This window comes from Rhincodon typus, chromosome 10 (assembly GCF_021869965.1).
Source record: "Rhincodon typus isolate 14 chromosome 10, sRhiTyp1.1, whole genome shotgun sequence".
Classification (NCBI taxonomy): Eukaryota; Metazoa; Chordata; class Chondrichthyes; order Orectolobiformes; family Rhincodontidae; genus Rhincodon; species Rhincodon typus.
Window position 1 is genome coordinate 77,755,693 of NC_063341.1, and position 17,751 is coordinate 77,773,443.

At 44.0% G+C, this 17,751-nt stretch overlaps 2 protein-coding genes across 2 annotated transcripts in view; one reads left to right on the forward strand and one right to left on the reverse strand.

Moving 5' to 3' along the window:
* znhit6 (zinc finger HIT-type containing 6) overlaps positions 1-942 on the forward strand; it is a 33,954-nt gene extending 33,012 nt beyond the window's left edge. The window contains exon 9 of the mRNA XM_048602146.1: positions 695-942. Within this exon, the coding sequence (XP_048458103.1) occupies positions 695-813 (119 nt within the window). The 3' untranslated portion in view covers positions 814-942. The remainder of the gene's footprint in view (positions 1-694) is intronic.
* ccn1 (cellular communication network factor 1) overlaps positions 1-17,751 on the reverse strand; it is a 75,425-nt gene that overhangs the window by 21,669 nt on the left and 36,005 nt on the right. The window lies entirely within an intron of this gene.

Below are 17,751 nucleotides of genomic sequence, written 5' to 3' on the forward strand. Positions count from 1 at the left end.
ATTCTACATCGTCCAGGCTAATATCCTCCTTTACTATTGTGTTAATATTCTCCTTAGCCAGTTAAACACAATCCCACCTCCCTTTCCCTTCTGTCTTTCCTGAAAATTGAATAACCCTGGATATTGAGATGCCATCCTTGGTTACCCTGGAGCCAGGTCTCTGTGATCCCAATTCCATCATATCCATATCAATTACTGCAAAACCCCATCTGGTTAACTGACGAACTTTGGGAAAGGAAATCTGCTGTCCGTACCTGGTATGACCTACATGTGATTCCTGACCCACAGCAACATAGTTTTCAACTTTTACCTGCCCTCTGACATGGCCGAGAGAGCCACTCAGTTTAAGGGCAATTAGGGATGGTCAACATTCACCAGCCTTACCTGTGGCACCCACATCCCTCAGAAGGGAATTTATCTGAACCTTCAATAATGTGGCACTCCCTCAATATCTCCTGCATTTATGTAGTGCCTTTGACATAATAAAGTGTTGCAAGGTGCTTCACAGGAACAAGTTATCGAACAATGCGACTCCTAACAAGCTACATGTACAGAGATTGTGTTTGAATCGAAATATTAGCTGTTATCTGCTTTGTTCAGCATCAGCAGTCTGTCAGTGTATTATCAGTGTTACTCTGCAGTTTTTCTCGTTATTTAATGTGTATTTTTCTAATCCCCACATCCCATACAAAAGAAAACTCAAATGAAGATGCTCAGAACAGTACAGACTCCTCCTCAGAGAGTTCACTGGAGGAAGGAGAGATCAAAGACAATTCCGAAACACATCCCACCATGAATCCACATTGCCAATAGCAAAGACCTCCCTGTTTGATTAAGACTGTTGGGGTGGGGTCAGTTTCTGTATTTGTTGGATGTTATGCATTGATGCCAACGTTGTATTTGTATTTTAATTAATTTCTTACATTAAATTTGTTAACAATGTGTCTTGTATTTCTTTTTTACCTTCCCACCCTTGAAGTGTATATTTTTGCACTGATATTAGGTTTACATTAGATTTTATTGTCACGTGTACTCAAGTACAAAAGTACAGGAGTACAATGAAAAGTGTAATGTCACCACACAAGGTGCCATCTTAGGTGCATGTACCTGGGTACAGAATCTTAAGAACAAGGTAGAAAGAAAGAACAAAGTTAAAAGTTACACATGGAGATCTTGTTAGTTTTAAGTAGAAAATAAAGAAATGAAGCTGAAAGTTCAAACATTACAGTGTTTTTTAAGTACTTCCTTTAGCTGCAGAATCTTGGGAAGGTGAGAATCCATAGAACAAAGAAAATTACAGCACAGGAACAGGCCCTTTGGCCCTCCAAGCCTGCGCCGATCCAGATCCCCTATCTAAACCTGTCCCCTATTTTCCAAGGATCTGTATCCCTCTGCTCCCTCCCCATTCATGTATCTGTCTAGATACATCTTAAATGACGCTATCGTGCCCGCCTCTACCACCTCCGCTGGCAACGCGTTCCAGACACCCACCACCCTCTGCGTAAAGAACTTTCCACGCACATCTCCCTTAAACTTTTTCCCTCTCACCTTGAAATCGTGACCCCTAGTAATTGAGTCCCCCACTCTGGGGGAAAAAGCTTCTTGCTAACCACCCTGTCTATACCTCTCATGATTTTGTAGACCTCAATCAGGTCCCCCCTCAACCTCCGTCTTTCCAATGTAAATCTACTGAACCTCTCTTCATGGCTAGCGCCCTCCATACCAGGCAACATCCTGGTGAATCTTCTCTGCACCCTCTCCAAAGCATCCACATCCTTTTGGTAATATGAATCCCTACAGTGTGGAAGCAGGCCATTCAGCCCAAGCAGGCCATTCAGCCCAACCAGTCCAACCAGTCCACACTGATGCTCCAAAGGGTATCCCACCCACATCCTATCCTGGCATTTCCCATGGTTAAGGCACCTAAATGACACATCCCTGAACACTGACCAATCCACCTAACCCCCACATCTCTGGACTGTGGGAGGAAATTGGAGCACCCGGAGGAAACCCACGCAGACACTGGGAGAATGTGCAAACTCTACACAGACAGCTGCTCAAGGGTGGAATTGAGCCTGGCACCGTGAGGCAACAGTGCTAACCACTGAGCCACCATGCCACTCATTAGGGGAGAATTAGATCTGCTGGATAACAGTTCTGGAGTGGTCTGTATGTCAGTCAGAGACAGGAGCATGGATACACTTGTTACTGTTTCCTGTATTTCCATTTAGGGTATGGAATACAGAAAGAAGATGCTTATGATAGACCCGTATAAAACACCAACTTGCCCTCAGCTAGGGTATGGCATCCCGTTTCAGGGCACCACACTTTAGGTGGGATGCCAAGGTATTAGAGAGGGTACAGGAGAGATTCATAAACTGAGACTGTTGTCATTGGAGAAGGGATGTTGAGATTGGATTGAGGTATTTAAAATCACAAGGAGTCTGGACTGGACAGAAAGAAAGGAAATATTCCTGCTGAGAGCCAGCAGATACAGAGTTAAGGTGCTGTATTATATTCTTTCATGGGATGAGGGAGTCACTGACAAGGCCAGAATATGCTGCCCTTCCCTCCTTGTCCTTGATCTGAGAGACTCACTCACTCAGTTCCAAGGGCATGTAAGAGTCAGCCACATTGTAGTGGGTCTGGAGTCACACGTAGGCCAGACCTTCCCTAAAGAGTTTTTCAACGACAATTGACGATAGTTTCATGTTCACGATTACTGAGACTGTCTTTGGATTTCAGATTAATTAATTAAATGTAAATTTCACCAGCTGCTGTGGTAGGATTTGAACCCTTCTCCCCACAGCCTGAGCCTCTGTGCCGCGACGTTTTATCATCTGCAGCATTTGCAGGGTGTGGGTGAGGCTGGCTGGATCTTCTTGGATCCTTCCACCATGGGGAAGGTGGTGATGATCTGTCCGAGTGGCGTACGGACTCCTTCAGGATGCAAGATTCCCTTCCCTAAAGGCCGCTAGTGAACCAGAGGGACCTTTACAATGATCGACAATACTTCTGTGGTCATCATCAGACTTTGAATTCTAAATTCTTAAAAAATCTGAACCCTGGTCTCCAGAGTATTGCCTGGCTCTCTGAATTACTCCAGTAAATTCATCCAATGACATGGCCTTGAGGATGTGACTTGAGGAAAATCCTTTCCACACATTGAGCGGTTAGGATCTGACATGGACAGTGTTGGACTCTAATTGGAACAGGCAAAATGAGAGGGGTTACAGGAGAAGGCGTGGGCCTAGGATGTGGTGAATCGTTCATTTGGAGAGCTAGGACAGATATGACCAGCTGAATGGCCTCCTCCAGTGATGTAGCCCTTCTACCAGTCCTGAATTAGGATCAGGGATGCCCACGAGTCCCAAATCAGAGGAGTGTGAAGGAGTTTGCAGAGATGCTGAGGGACAGAAGGCTAGAGAGAGATTTGAAAACAACAAGACGACTATTGAAGTTAGTGGCAATACCAGACTGGGAGCCAGCTTTGAGCAGGAGCTGGACACATCCAGAGAGAGAGTTCTTGAGGCCACAGAGTTTCAGAGGAGTTAAACAGAATGAAGGGTGGAAAATGGGGATTGAAAATAGGAGGGCCGGACTTGCCAAAGTAGTAACTTGTGCAACCACTTGCTGCAATACCGGAAGGATTAATGCTGTGAAATGGCATCATAACAATCTCACTATCGCTGCTTAGTGTGTTGGAGACGGTCCAAGTGAAATCAATACAAAACATAACCAATAACAACATCCAACAATAACACCTACATCGACTGTAATCATGTCCAGATTTCATTTTGGAGTGTGTTACAATGCTGCAGTGAGCTAATGGCACTGTAACATCAGCCACAGCTGTGATAGGTTGCTGTCAGGAGTTTGATTCAATTCTCTTATCTCTGTCTTGTCTAAACTTGATTTCCTTCTCTGTTAGCAATTTTAGAGGTTATTTATCAGGTTTTGTCGGTCATAATATTGATGCAGCAAACAAACCGAACAAGATCCACTAATCAGATCCTCCTTATTCTCAGCAGCTTCCATATTCAAAACATCATCCTCCACCATTTCCACCAACTCCATGGTGATGCTGTTACCAAACACATCCTTCCTTCTCCCCTGCTGTGTCAGCGTTCTGAATGTTCTCTGTTCTCTCCGTGACACGTGATCCACTCCTCCATTTCCCACAGCATCCCCTTCCTTTACTCACCACATCATCCTGTGCAAACTCAGGAGATAGAGTCATCCAGCATGGAAACACAGACCCTTTGGTTCAACGCGTCTATGCCAACAAGTTTCCCCAAACTAAACTAGTCCCACTTGCCTGCATTTAGCCCTTATCCCTCTAAACCTTTCCTGTTCATGTTCCTGTCCAAATGTCTTTTAAATGTTGTAACTGTACCTGAATGCACCACTTCCTCTGGTAGTTCATTCCACCCTCTGTATGAAAAAATTGCCCCTTCGGCCCCTTTTAAATCTTTCTCCCCTCATCTTAAATATATTCCCCCTAGTTTTGAAATCCCGTACCCTGGGGGAAATTACCTTTGCTATTCAACTTATCTATGCTCCTAATGATTTTATAAATCTCTATAAGGTCATCCCTCAGCCTCCTATGCTCCATTGGTAAAGGTCCCAGCCTATCCAGCCTCTCCTTATAACTCAAATCCTCCAGTCCTGATAAACCTTCTCTGAACCCTCTCCAATTTAATAATATCCTTTCTATTAGCAGGGTGACCATAGTATTCCAGAAGGGGCCTCACCAACGTTTTGTACAGCCCCAACATGACATCCCAGCTCCTATACTCAATGGTCTGAGCAATGAAGGCAACTGTGCTAAACACCTTCTTAATCACCCTGTCTACCTGTGACACGACTTTCAAAGAACTAGATGCAGCAATTAAACCTTTCAGCTCTTCTCACCAGCCAAGCCTGAAGACTCATTTCCACATAAACCAGTGATTAGCATGCACTTCTCTCAATCTGGTCTCCTCTAATCCATACTCACAAAATACCGTCCCATCTAGTGGAGAGACCTATTGCAGACTGCATTGTTCAATTTTGCAAGCATAGCCCTGGGCTTCCAATTGTTTCTTGTTTTAATTCTTCCCCTTGCTGCTATTTTCTGCCGCTGGCCTGTTCCAGTGAAGCTCATTTTAAGCTCAAGGAACCACACCTGAATTTTCTTCTCGGTATTCTATAGCCTTCTGGACTCATCATCAATTTAACACTTTTCGATCACAACCTCTGCCTCCATCTTGTCATTCATACCCAATCTGGTCACAATCTTTCTTTTCTTTACCCATGACCACAAAATCATTTTTTTTTTAATTAATTCATGAGACGTGGGCAGCATTTATTGTCCACCTGTAGTTGCCCTTGAGAAGGTGGCAGTGAGCTGTCTTCTTCTCCTGCTGTGGGTTGACCCACAATACCGTGAGGGAGGGAATTCCAGGATTTTGACCCAGTGACACTGAAGGAATGGTGATGTATTTCCAAGTCAGGATGGGGAGTGGCTCAGAGGGAAACTTGCAGGGGATGGTGTTGCCATGTACCTGCTGCTCTTGTCCTTCTAGATGGAAGTGGACGTGGGTTTGGAAGGTGCTGTCTGAGGATATTTGGTGAATTTCTTTAATGCATCTTGTAGATAGTACACACTGCTGCTACTGAGCGTCGGGGGTGGAGGGAGTGGATGCTTGTGGATGTGGTGCCAAGCAAGCAGGCTGCTTTGTCCTGGATGGTGTCAGAGCTTCTTGAGTGTTGTTGGGGCTGCACCCATCCAGGCAAGTGGGGATTATTCCATCACATTCCTGATTTATGCCTTGTAGATGGTGGACAAGCTTAAACTGAGCTTTTTACCATCACTTAAATAAACACTGAACATGTACAAACCGCTGAAAGGAAGAAAGTGCCTTTCTGTTGCCCAGTGAAACCATTTGGTGCGTATCTGTTTTATTGTGCACTGACAATTGTCTCGTGTAAAGGAAAACAGGGAAATCTTGTGGTTATTTGCTGCCTTCCAGGATCGCTAGGCATTTGAACCTGCCTTACAGCCAATGGCAGTATTTTGAATTGAAATCATTGCTATAATATAAGAACACAGAATTATTTATTTTTTTAAAGGCATTTATTTGGGTTTATTTCAGGACATTCTGCATTAACAGGTTGTGAAATGTACAACTCAACCTGAGCAGCAGTTCAGAGCATCACCTGACACTGAGCCAGTCCTGGTTATTCACTGATTATTCAGGGTGAGAGCATCTGTGAAATCTATAACTCTTCGGAAATCACAGTGAGGGATGAGTTGTGAGATGTGTTTCATTAAACAGAAAAGATGAACATTCAATAACGACCAGTAACTTCATTCATTAATTGCAAATGGTCAGCTTCATTTTGTCAGTAATGTATTTGCTAACTAAATATGGTCAGTTTGTGTGCATGAAGAACATTTTGCTTTCAACAGTAACAAGTCTTGTCAGACAGTTATAAATCTCAGTGTGACAAATGAGTATTTAACTTCCATCTGCCAAGCACCAGTTTTTTTTCTTTAAGTGATGTCATTTGGCACTAAATGGAATTTCGTAAAATCATGCATATCCTCCCCATGTCAGCCCTGTGGTTTCAATGCAAAATGTAATCCCCCAGTAAACAGAAAGGTCAAGGTAAGGTCTTTAACTAGTTTCCGAGCAGACAGTATGCATTTTCTCAGAACTGTTTGATTGTAAAATAGGAAGTTTAAAATGCAAACAGTATCCATGAACAATAATTTATTGTCGAAACAAGGAAGAAGTGTAGGCCACTCGGCCCTTCAAACCTGATTTGCCATTCAATAAGATTATGGCCAATCTGATTTTAACCTCAACAGTACATTCCTGCATCTCCCCAGTAATCTTTCATCCCCTTGGTCATCAAGAATCTCTCTCTGCCTTAAAAATATTTAACGATTCAACATCCACTACCTTTTGAGGAAGGGACATTGTAGTTGCTTGCATATTGTAATAGAGCTTGCTTTAATTCTTAAAACTGAAGGCAACTGTTTTCCTTTTGAATCCAATGTGACTGTCCTTCAGAACTTAACTCTGTTCCTCTCTCCGTAGAAGCTGCCAGTCCTGCTGAGTCTCTGCAGCACTTTGTTTTTTATTTATGGGGCAGCACAATGGCTCAGTGGTTAGCACTGCTGCCTCATAGCACCAAGGACGTGGGTTTGATTCCACCCTCAGGTGACTATCTATGTGGAGTTTGCACATTCTCCCCATGTCTGCATGGGTTTCCTCCAGGGTGCTCCAATTTCCTCCCACAGTCCAAAAGATGTGCAGGTTTGATGGATTAGCCATGGTAAATGCAGGGTTACAGAGATAGTGTATTGTGGTCAGTCTGGGTAGGATGCTGTTCAGAGGCACAGTATGGACTCAATGGGCTGAATGTCTGCTTCCACACTGTAGGGATTCTATGATTTCAGATTTCCACTATTAGCAGTATTTTGTTTATATAGAGCTGTTTTCTTGTTTTGCATCTCTGACTCCATCTTTGACTTACAATGGCTCCTGGTTCAGAAATGTCTAAACAGTAACATGATTGTCCTTGTGTTCCAAACAGTCCATTGATTCTCCACCTTGATCTGTTTCTGTAGCCTTTAGACCCCCTGAAATCTCCCACTCTCCTCCAACCCTGTCTTCTTGCACTTCCCTGAAGTTCAGGCTAGTGGAATTCTTATTGCAGAGTTCTTGCTCTTTCTGTGAGATATAAATGACTGAATCCTTGGTGAGCAGGGCACTGTTTGAACATTTACTGCCAACATCCAGCTTGGTATGATGATGATGAAGTGTGAGGACAATCGTCCTGAGCTTCAACAGGACATTGAGAAGTTGTTGGGATGGACAAGTAGGTTACACTAAATTGACTTTCATTGAGTCATGGCCATCCTCCCAGTGCCATCTCTGTGGTTTGTTTGGATGTAGAGTCCTCATCCATTTGTAAAAGAAAGGGTCAGCTAAGGTTCATAACTGGGCTCGTTTAATGCAGAGAAATGTAAAATGATTCAATTTGGTAGGAGGAACATGGAGAAACTGTCAACTTTTATACTCAATGTCCCAACCGATGAAGGCAAACATGTAGTATGCTGCCTTTACCATCTTATCCACTTGTGACCATAAAGATATAGGAGCAGAATTAGGCCATTCGGCCCATCGAGTCCGGTCCACTATTTGATCATGGCTGACGTGTTGCTCAACTCCATTCTCCTGCCTTCTCCTCATACCTCTTGACTCGAATACCGATCAAGATGATATCTATCCCTGTCTTAAATACACTCAGTGACTTGGTCTCCACAGCTCTCTACAGCAAAGAGTTCCACAGATTCCCCACCCTCTGGCTGAAGAAATTCCTCTATATCTCTGTTCTACAGGGTTGTCCCTTCACTCTGAGGCTGTGCTGTTGGGTCTTAGACTCTCCCATTAGTGGCAACATCTTCTCCATGTCCACTCTGTACAGGCCTCTCAGTATTCTGAAAGTTTCAGTCAGATGGCCCCTCAGTCAAGTCCAGACCCTGAGTCCTCAACCACTCCTCTTATGACAAGTCCTTCATCCTGGGATCATTCTTGTTAAACTCCTCTGGACCCCCTCCAAGGCCAGCACTTCCTTAAATACAGGCCCTAAAACTGCTCACAATATTCCAAATGTGGTCTGACCAGAGCCTTACAATTGCCTTCCTAACTGCCAACTGAACCTGCATGTTAACCTTAAGAGAACCCTGAGCAGGGACTCCCAAGTCCCTTTCTGCTTCAGGTTTCCAAAGCCCTTTCCCATTTTAGAAAATAATCTATGCCACTATTTTTCCTACCAAAGTGCATAGCCTCACACTTCCCCACATGGAATCCCATCTGCCACTTCCCAGCCTGTCCAAGTCCTTCTGCAGCCTCCCAGCTTTCTCCCCCTCCACCTATCTTTGTGTCACCTACAAACTTAACAACAATGCCCTCACTTCCTTTGTCCAGGTCGTTAATGTATAACATGAATAACTGTCGTCCCAACTCTGACTCCTGTGAAACTCCACTAGTCACCAGCTGCCATCCTGACAAAGACCCCTTTATCCCACTCTCTGCTTTCTGCCAGTCAGCCAATCCTCTATCCATGCCAGTAATTTGCACCACACACCATTGGCTCTTATTTAGCAGCCTCTTGTGCGGCACCTTGTCAAAGGCCTGTTGGAAATCCAAATAGATCACGTTCACTGACTCTCCCTTGTCTAACTTGCTCATTTCCTCCTCAAAGAATTTGAACAGATTTGTCAGGCAGCCCTCCCCTTTAGGAAGCCATGCTGAGTCGGCCTTTGTTTACCACGCACTTCCAACTACTCTGCAATCTCATCCTTAATAATGGACTCAAATCTTACCAATGACCAAGGTCAGGCTAACCAGCCCATAGTTACCTGTCTCCTGCCTCCCTCCTTTCTTAAACAGGTGTGTTACATTAGTCACTTTCCAATCCTCTGGGACCCTCCCTGACTCCAGTGATTCCTGAAAGATCACCACCATCGCCTCTACAATCTCCACAGCTATCCCCTTCAGAACACTTCAGTGTATTCCATCTGGTTTGGGTGATCTATCCACCTTCAGACCTTTAGCGCCCCCAGCACTTTTTCTTTAGCGGTGGCCACTAACCCACCTCTGCCCTGACTCTCGAAGTTCTGGTATGCAGTTGGTGTCTTCCCACGTGAAAACTGTTGCAAAGTACCTATTCAGTTTGTCCGTCACATCTTTGTTCCCTATTACTACTTCTACAGCATCCATTCTTGCCTCTCTTATTTTTGATATCTCTTTTATAAAAAAACTCTTGCAATCTTCATCTCATATTTCATCTTCTCTATTGCTTCTAAGTTATCCTCTGCTGGATTTTAAAGGCTTCCCAATCCTCTGGCTTCCCACTAATCTTCACCACATTGTTTGCTTTTTCTTTTGGTTTTATGTTGTCCCCGACTTCCCTTTATCAGCCATGGTTTCCTTGTCCTCCCCTCAGTATGTTTCCTCTTCCTTGGGATGAATTTCTGCCGTGCCTCCTGGATTATCCCCAGAAACTCCTGACATTGCTGCTCCACCATCTTCCCTGCTGTGTTCCCATTCCAATCAACTCTGGCCAACTCCTCCCTCATGTCTTTGTAGTTGCCTTTACTCAATCACATCTGATTCCAGCTTCTCCCTCTCTCACTGCTGGGTGATTTCTATCATATTATGGTCACTGTCCCCTAGGGGTTCCTTCACTTAAGATCCCTAATCAAGTCTTGTTATGCATCACGCAATCCAGAATTGCCTGTTCCCTGGTGGCCTCTACCATCTTGTAGTCATTTCATGAATTTTTTTTTTGAAATCCGCTTCCAACCTGATTTTCCCAGTCAACCTACATATTGAAGTCTCCCATGATAATTGTAATTGTTCCTTTCTTATATGCCTTTTCTATCTCCTGATTTATTTTCTTCCCCACATCCTGACTACTGCTAGGAGACCTGTACGTACCATCAGGGTCTTTTTATCCTTTGCAGTTCCTCAACTCTACCCACACAGATTCTTCACCTTCCAACCTGATATCGCTTCTTGCTATTGATGTAATTTCATTTCTTATAACAAGGCAACCCCACCCCCATCTGCCCTTCCTTTCACTAGGACGTGTATCCTTGGATATTTAGTTCCCAGCCCTAATCCTCTCGCATCCGCATCTCTGTGATACCCACAACATCGTACCCACCAATTTCAATCTGTGCTACAAGCTCATTTACCTTGTTTCATACACTGTGCGTATTTAAGTACAGAACCCTCAGTCCTGCATTAACTGAGCCCCATCTCACAGCTGTCCCCTTACCTGGTCTGGCTGAAGACTCCCGACCCTCGTCATATTCTCTGTACTGTTACTTGTTTTGGAAACTTTAAAGACCATCCCCCTGCCCCTGCTGTTTAGTTTAAAGACCTACCCACAATCTTAGTTATGCCATTCCCCAGGACTTTGGTCCCAGCATGATTCAGGTGGAGCACATCCAATGGGAACAGGTCCCTCCTTCCCCAGTGCTGGTGCCAATGTCCCATGAATTCAAACCCATTTCTCCCACACCAATCAATGAGCCTCACGTTGATCTTGTTGATCCTGTGCCAAATTGCTTGTGGCTCAGGTAGTAATCCAAGTTTTTTTTTATTCTACTTTGTAATTTAGCCCCTACCTGCTCATATTCCCTCAGCAGAACCTCTTTGCTCTTTCTGCCGATATTGTTGGTACCTCCAGTTGTACCTATGTTTGGTATAACTGGATCTTTCCCCTCACACTCCAAATTCCTCTGAAGCCCAGATGAGGTATCCTGAGCCCAGGCCCCAGGCAGGCAACAAAGCCTTCGGGATTCTTGACCCTGGCCAGAGAACAGTGTCTATTCCCCTGACTATGCTAACCCTCATTACAACGACATTTCTCTTTTCTCCCCACCCCTTGAATGACTCCTTGTACCATGACGCTATGGTCAGTTTGCTCGTCCTCCCTACACCCCCCACTCTCATCCACACACAGGGAGCAAAAATCACAAGCTCAAGGGTTGAGGCTCCTTCAGCACTATCTCCTGGATTCCTCTACCTTTCTCTCACATAGTTACACCCACCTGTCCCTGACCACTGACCGAATTCAAGGTAGTTAACCTAAGCCTCCTGAAATACAGGGTCCAGGTAACTCTCCCCACCCCTGATATGTCAACCCCCATTTGAAGCTCAGACTCCAGTTCATCAACTTAGAGTCAAAAGTTCCTTCAGCAACCAGCACCTGCTGTGAATGTGGTCACTATGAATCACAATAAGGCCCATCAGCTCCTACAGAAGGGTCTAGGCCCGAAACGTCAGCCTTCCTGCTCCTCTGATGCTGCTTGGCCTGTTATGTTCATCCAGCCCTGCACCTTGTTGTCTCAGATTCTCCAGCATCTGCAGTTCCTACTATCTCTGTTACAACACATTGCTTGGTCTAGCATCTCTATTTCAATCGCTCAGTTCTTTGTTTGATTTTTTAAAAAAATTTTGCTGGTCTTTTAGGTTGTAAGCTGTAAATATTTCCCTTATTTGCCTTCAATCTGAAAGGAACTGTAATAGATAGTCAAATTGGCAGCTATCACTAACCAATGAACTGAAGGTTTGCCTGTGATGTCACACTTTTGTGCTGGGTCCCTGATCCTGGGCTTCAAATTAGCATGTTTAAAAAAAACCTTACAAATTATGAGCCAAAAATAGCAAGTAAATATCACCTCTTTCCTCTCTGCACCGAATTCCCATGTTGCCTCCAAATCCCTGAACCGTATACTCACTCGGGCAGTCTCTCTTTCTGGTGGTGATCTCTCCTCCTGACCTTGTGAAGCTTACTTGTGTTACCATGTTCAGAGAGCTCTAGACTTGCACCCTAAGATCCCTTTGTAAATCAGTGCTACCAAGGGTCCTACCATTTACTGTATACCTTCCTCTTGCATTTAACCTCCCAAAATGCATCACCTCACACTTATCCAGATTAAACTCTATCTGCCATTTCTCTGCCCAACTTTGCAACTGATCTACATCCTGCTGTAACTTTTGATATCCCTCCACTGACCACAACTCCACCAATTATCAAGTCACCTGCAAACTTACTATTCAGAACACCAGCATTTTCATCCATTTTCAGTCTCTGAATGAAGAAGTTTCTCTTGAATTCCCTGTTGGTGTATGAATGACTATCCAGTATGTATGCTCCTTAATTGTAGTTACCTTATTTCTGATAACTTATCAAACTCCCTCATGATACTAGACTTTAGGCATAGAAGCAGATGTAGGCCATTCAGCCCATCAAGTCAGTTCCACCATTCAAAGAGATCCTGATTGATTGGAGCATCTTCAACTCCAACTTCCTGCCTTTTTGTCATAACCCTTGATTCCCTTACTGATTAAAAATCTTGAATCTCAGTCTTGAATATACTTAATAACCCAGCCTCAACAGCCCTCTGCGTTTTGAATTCCACACATTCACTCCACTCTGAGAGAAGAAATTCCTCATCCTCTCTGTTTCAAGTTGGCAACCCTTTATTCTGAGATTATACCCTCTGGTCCTTGATTGTCCCACAAGGGGAAACAACCTTTCTGCATTTATCCTGCCAAGTCCCCTAAGAATCTTATCTGTTTCAATTGGGTTGCCTTTCATTCTTCTAAACTCTAATGAATCAATAAACTCCAAAGGCCCAACCTATTCAACCTCTTCTCATACCACAGTCTCTCCATACCCGGGATCAGCTTACTGAACCTTCTCTGGACTCTCTGCAATGCCAGTATGTCTTTCCTTCAATAAGAGATCCAAAACTGGTCACGGTATTCTAGCTGTGGTCTAGCTAATGGCTTGAATAGTTTGAGCAAAACCTCTCTACTTTTATACCCTATTCTGTTTGAAATAAAGGCTAACATTCAATTTGCTTTCCCTATTGCCTGTTGAACTTGGCTGCCAGCTTTTAGTGATTTACAGAAGAGGACTCTCAAATCCATGTGTGCTGCAGCTTTCTGCAGTCTTTCTCTGTTTACATAATCTGCAGCTCCTCCAATCTTCCTGCCAAAGTGTATCACCTCACATTTTCCCACTTTATGTTCCATCTGCCAAGTTTTAACCTACTCGCTTAACCTGTCTGTATCCCTCTGCAGCCTCTCTGTGTCATCCTCACCACTTGCCTTCCCACCTATTTCTGTGTCATCCACAAATGTGGCTATAGTACACTCACTTTCCTCATCCAGTTCATGAATCTGGATTGTAAATGAATGTGGCCTCAGCAGTGATCCTCATGATTACATTTGACTCTACAGATTGCTATCATGAAAAAGCTCCTTCATCCCTACTCTCTGTCTTCATTGATTTAGCCAATCTCTCTCCACAATAATGTACTACTCTCAACATTGTGAACGCAGATCATGCCCCATCAATTTGCCCTTTTCAAAACAGGACAGCCCCAGCCCAGTTCAATCTTTCTTGTTAGCTTTAACCTCTCGGTTCTGGTATCACTCGAGCAAATCTGTTTTCACCCTTCTCTGGGGCCTCTATCCTCTTTATAATGAAGAAACCAGAGCTAGCCGCATCCTCTGAGTCTGCACTGTCTCTCAGGCCTTCCCATCCTACATGTGGTGTAGTTTGCAACATTTAAAACAGCTGAGGGTTAGCTCGAGTTTGATCAAGTATTGTATTCACACGGAGGTTTCAGGAGAAAAGGAAATATTTGAGGAATGTGAAAGGAGAGAGAAAATAATGGTCGGGTAAGTATGGCCCACTGAATCTCTCTTTTTAACTGATCTCCATCCCTGTAACTTTCCCCAGCTCCATAATCTCCCAAAATATCCATCTACCTTTTATTGCAGTTTCCCCCATTGTATTCACTTAGACCAAGCCTTCTGCTCTGTACCCTCCTCCCCACACGTGGCTCAATGTCAAATATAGGGTTTCTGCCAAGCACCTGGGACATTTGAATATGTTAGAGTCATAGAGGTTTAGAGTAATAGAGGTTTACAGCATGGTAACAGGCCCTTCGGCCCAACTTGTCCAGGCCACCAAGTTTTCACAATTAAACTAGACCCATTTGCCTGCATTTGGTCCATATCCCTCCATACCCATCCCATCCACGTAACTTAATAAATGTTTCTTAAATGATAAAATTGTACCCGCCTCCATCACAATGTCTGGCAGCCTGTTCCAGACACTCACCACCCTCTGTGTGAAACAGTTGCTCCTCTGAACCTTTTGTATCTCTGCCCTCTCACCTTAAACCTGTGCCCTCCAGTTTTTAACTCCCCTACCATGGGAAAAAGCTGTTGGCTATGTACATAATCTATACCTCTCACGATTTTATAGACCTCTATAAGGTCACCCCTCTGCCTCCGACACTCCAGGGGAAATATCCCATCCTATCCAGCCTCTCCTTATAACTCAAACCTTCCAGTCCAGATAGCATCCTAGTAAATCTTTTCGACACTGTTTCTCGTTTAATAATATCCTTTTGATAATAGGGCGACCAGAAACATTAACATACAAACATAGAAGATAGGAGCAGGAGGAGACCATTCGGCCCTTCAAGCCTGCTCCACCATTCATCATGATCATGGCTGATTGTCCAACTCAGTAGTCTAATCCGGCTTTCTCCCCATAACCTTTGATCCCATTCACCCCAAGTGCTATATCTAGTCGCCTCTTGAATACATTCAATGTTTTGGCATCAACTACTTCCTGTGGAAATGAAATTCACAGGCTCACTGCTCTTTGGGTGAAGAAATGTCTCCTCATCTCCGTCCTAAATCATCTACCCCGAATCCTCACACTGTGACCCCTGGTAATGGACACACCCACCATCGGGAACATCCTCCCTGCAGCTACCTGCATTCAGAGTACTGCACGCAGTACTTATCAACGTTTTATAAATGCACATTGATGTTGGACAGGGTCAGCTGGTGCATGGTAATCAGACCTTTCCTACCTCTCCTCAGACCTACCATCTCCTGGCAGGTGGAAACGATACACACAGCCAGAGAGAAGCGAAAGCTCTCCAGGAAATTGCATCCTGATCTCTCCAAGTGCAGGATCCAGACACCCTCACCAACTTGTGGGGGCGTATAGTGAGAACAGAACAAATCTGTGATATTGTTCCATTCTGCCATAGTCCAACTGCACACTGTAAACTGTCTCACCCCCGCTCTAGCTGTTCTACACTGACAGCTCTAACAACTGTATTTGTGCCGAGTTTTATTCACTCTTTGTTCATGTTTCCATGATGTCGGTTGGCATATTGTCCCACTCTTCAGAAATAGTGTCTTTGAGGGAGTTTACATCCAGCTCAGAGCCAGAAACATCCCACCTGAGAAATGACCAACCATCTAGCCATCTCCGGCCTTTGTACCTCAACTTAAATCTTCAAATTTGTACAGTTTTTAAATTTATTTTTTGTTGGGAAGGATTTTGATTCCATTTGAATTTTGAGAGGAAGATGAATTGTAAAATCTCTAGGCATTAATGACAGATTCACAGAATTTTATGGTGGCCATTCAACCCATCATATCTGTACTGACAGTCCGAGCATTTTGGCTGTTTCTTCTGCCTTTTCCTGGTAACCCTGCGCATCACATCAATTTAATTAACTTTCTTGAATGTCTCAACTGCATCTGCCTCCACCACGCCTTCAGGCCCCAATCACTTGCTGGGTGAAAATGTTTCTCCTCACCTCCATAGCACTGAGTTAGTCCCAGCATCAATCAGTTGGGCTGAATGGCCTGTTTTGGTGCTGTAATTTCTATGAAACAGTTGCTCCTCTGGACCTTTTGTATCTCTGCCCTCTCACCTTAAACCTGTGCCCTCCAGTTTTTAACTCCCCTACCATGGGAAAAAGCTGTTTCTATGGAAGTTACTTTGCGTTGTCCCACTTCAGAACAATTTCTGATCAGTGCTAATTATTTGATCTGTCAGTTAGCTTGCTCTCAGCACTCACTCATTTACATTTCAAGCTGCAGTTTGTCATTTTTTTAATATTTGTTCACAGGATGAGGGCATCACTGGCTAGGCAGCATTTATTGCCCATCCCTAATTACCCAGTGGGCACTTAAGTGCCAACCACATTGCTGTGGGTCTGGAGTCACATGTAGGCCAGATCAGGTGAGGATGGCAGTTTCCTTCCCTAAAGGAGATTAGTGAGCCAGCTGGGCTTTTCCCCCCTGACAATCAACAATAGATTAATGGTCATCACTAGATTCTTACTGAATTCAAATTCCACCATCTGCCGTGGTGGGATTCAAATCCAGGTTCCCAGAACATTATCTGGGTCTCTGGATTAATAGTCCAGCAATAATACCAGTAGGCCACTGCCTCGCCAGTTCTGAGCAAGCTGGAATTTTAACCAGGTAATGAAACTTCAGTTTGAAATTGCCAGCAGCATAAATGTGTTCCAAACTTTCTCACTCTCCAACAAAACCAGAACTTGCTGGAGAAACTCAGCAGGTCTGGTAGTATCCGTGGAGAGAGAAATCAGAACATTTCTGAAGAAGGTTCACTGGGTTCAAAACGTTTCTCTCTCCACCAGTGCTGCCAGGCCTGCTGAGTCTCTCCAGCAAATTCTGAATTTTTTTCAGATTTCCACTTTCCACAGTTCTTTGTTTTAATTCTCAGTCTCCATTCTGTTTTTCCAGTTCAATTTGAACAGACCAAACAAATGATTTGATCAAGCCTTTAAAGCATTTTATATTCTTGTCAGGGAGCTTCAATGGTGAGAGGGAGAAGGGACATATTAATGATTTAACTGAATGAATGAATGAATTAGCACTACTGTCACATGTACTCAAAGAAGCACGGTGAAAAGTTTACAAGTCACCATCTTAGGAACAAAACTACCCAGGTACAGATTTCTGAGTACAAATTCTTAGGGAACAAAAATTAGAAAAGGCAAGAAACAAAATGTCCAGCATTACAGACCTTCAAAAGTACAAAATCATAGTCATAATTTAGAAAAATAAACAAATAAAAAGTTCAGGATTACAGTGCTTCCATGGTAATAAAAAAAAAAGAATTTTACAAATGAGAATTTAAGACAATGTCCACTTCGCCCATTTCATGGCTCTGGGCTTGAGGATCCGAACACACCCCCCCCCCCCCCTCCGCCGTTCCCCCCAGAGTTGGAATCCAGGGCTGGACCCACCACGATGCCGGAGAAACGGCCGCATAGAGTCAGAGACTGATTGAAGCTGGCACAGAGACAGCCAGGCTAAC